Source organism: Triticum urartu, chromosome 7A (assembly GCF_056163025.1).
Source record: "Triticum urartu cultivar PI428250 chromosome 7A, HENAU_Tu73, whole genome shotgun sequence".
NCBI classification, from domain to species: domain Eukaryota; kingdom Viridiplantae; phylum Streptophyta; class Magnoliopsida; order Poales; family Poaceae; genus Triticum; species Triticum urartu.
In genome coordinates, this window is record NC_141879.1 from 730213267 (window position 1) to 730214436 (window position 1170).

General features: G+C 60.1%; 1 protein-coding gene across 1 annotated transcript; it reads right to left on the reverse strand.

The window, feature by feature from the left end:
• Positions 1–366: 366 nt before the first annotated feature.
• LOC147962348 (ethylene-responsive transcription factor 3-like) lies at positions 367–747 on the reverse strand. Its single transcript, XM_087534160.1, has one exon. The coding sequence runs from the start codon at positions 745–747 to the stop codon at positions 367–369; it is 381 nt and encodes a 126-aa protein (XP_087390286.1).
• Between the last annotated feature and the right edge of the window lie 423 nt (positions 748–1170).

Here is a 1170-nt window from a genome sequence, read left to right on the forward strand (position 1 = left end):
GACGCGCGCGCGCTCGCCCTCTTTCCTCACCGAGCCCGCTGGTCGGTGGCACATTGAATTCACACCCTCGCCCGCCTGCTACGTCGCCGACGCCGCCGGCCATATTTTCAGATTAAAATGGATACATAGATAGTTCTAGCGTACACAGATAAAAGAAAAAGACTACTACTCGTCGCTTTCTGACTCCGACTCGGTAATGTCCTCCTCCGACGTCTGAATGTAGGCGTCAGCAAGCTGCTCGTCTTCAATGTCCCAACCCGACGTTTGTCGTAGCTTCAGTTTCAATTGAGCTGCCTGCTTCCGCGAATGCTTGTCCTCCCGATAGATGGCTCGCTCCCTCCTCCTCGCGTCCCTCTCCAACCTCAATTACTTGTAGAACTGGCACTCGTCGACGACATCCTGCGGGAAGCCTCCTCGCCACACCACCAAGGCTTCCACGTCCTTCTCTGCGATGGCGAGGCGACGCTGCCGCCTTCGGTGGACACGACGATCCTCGTTGGTGAAAAGCCGCGGGAGAGGCGTCAGATCCTGCGCCCGCTGGCTCGACATGTTGGGAAAATTCATATCCCGACGAGGCCTCAGGAGGCGCCACGCCGCCGCGTCGTGCGCACGGGTCGCCTCCTTTGCGGTGTCGAAGGTGCCGAGGATGAGACGTTTCTCACGAAACCAGATCTCGAAGGAGAAGGCGCCGGAGCGGCGCTCGCGGACTCCGCAAAAATCCGAAGCGCTCAGGCGGCGGATCGACATGGTGGCGCAGAGGCGGCGAGAGTGGGCGGCGGACAGAGTGTGGAGGGAGCGCCTTCTTTATACCGAGCGCCGGCCGCAGCGCGCGCGAACCTTTCCCGCGCGGTGGAGCGCCAAAACCAGCGGCGGCTATCCCCCCGCGCGCGAACCTTTCCCGCGCGCTGGAGCGCCAAAACCAGGGCGACGGCATGATCTTAAACGCGCGCGGTCATGAAATGGATCAGCCCGTTGGGCGCACTTCCGACCCAAAAGTAAAAGAGGGCGGACGGCGGGCAGACGGCCGACCCAAACGAACAAAAGACGGATAAAAACGCCGTCCGTTTGGGTCGACCCGTTGGAGTTGCTCTTAGGCTTAAACTCGCCCAGGCTTCACAAAATTTCTGGCTCGGCCACTGGTACACTTGGTTACCTTGAAATATATGTGGA

Excerpts from the sequence above, each read along its gene's own strand:
- LOC147962348 (XM_087534160.1), bottom strand. The coding sequence starts at position 747 with ATGTCGATCCGCCGCCTGAGCGCTTCGGATTTTTGCGGAGTCCGCGAG.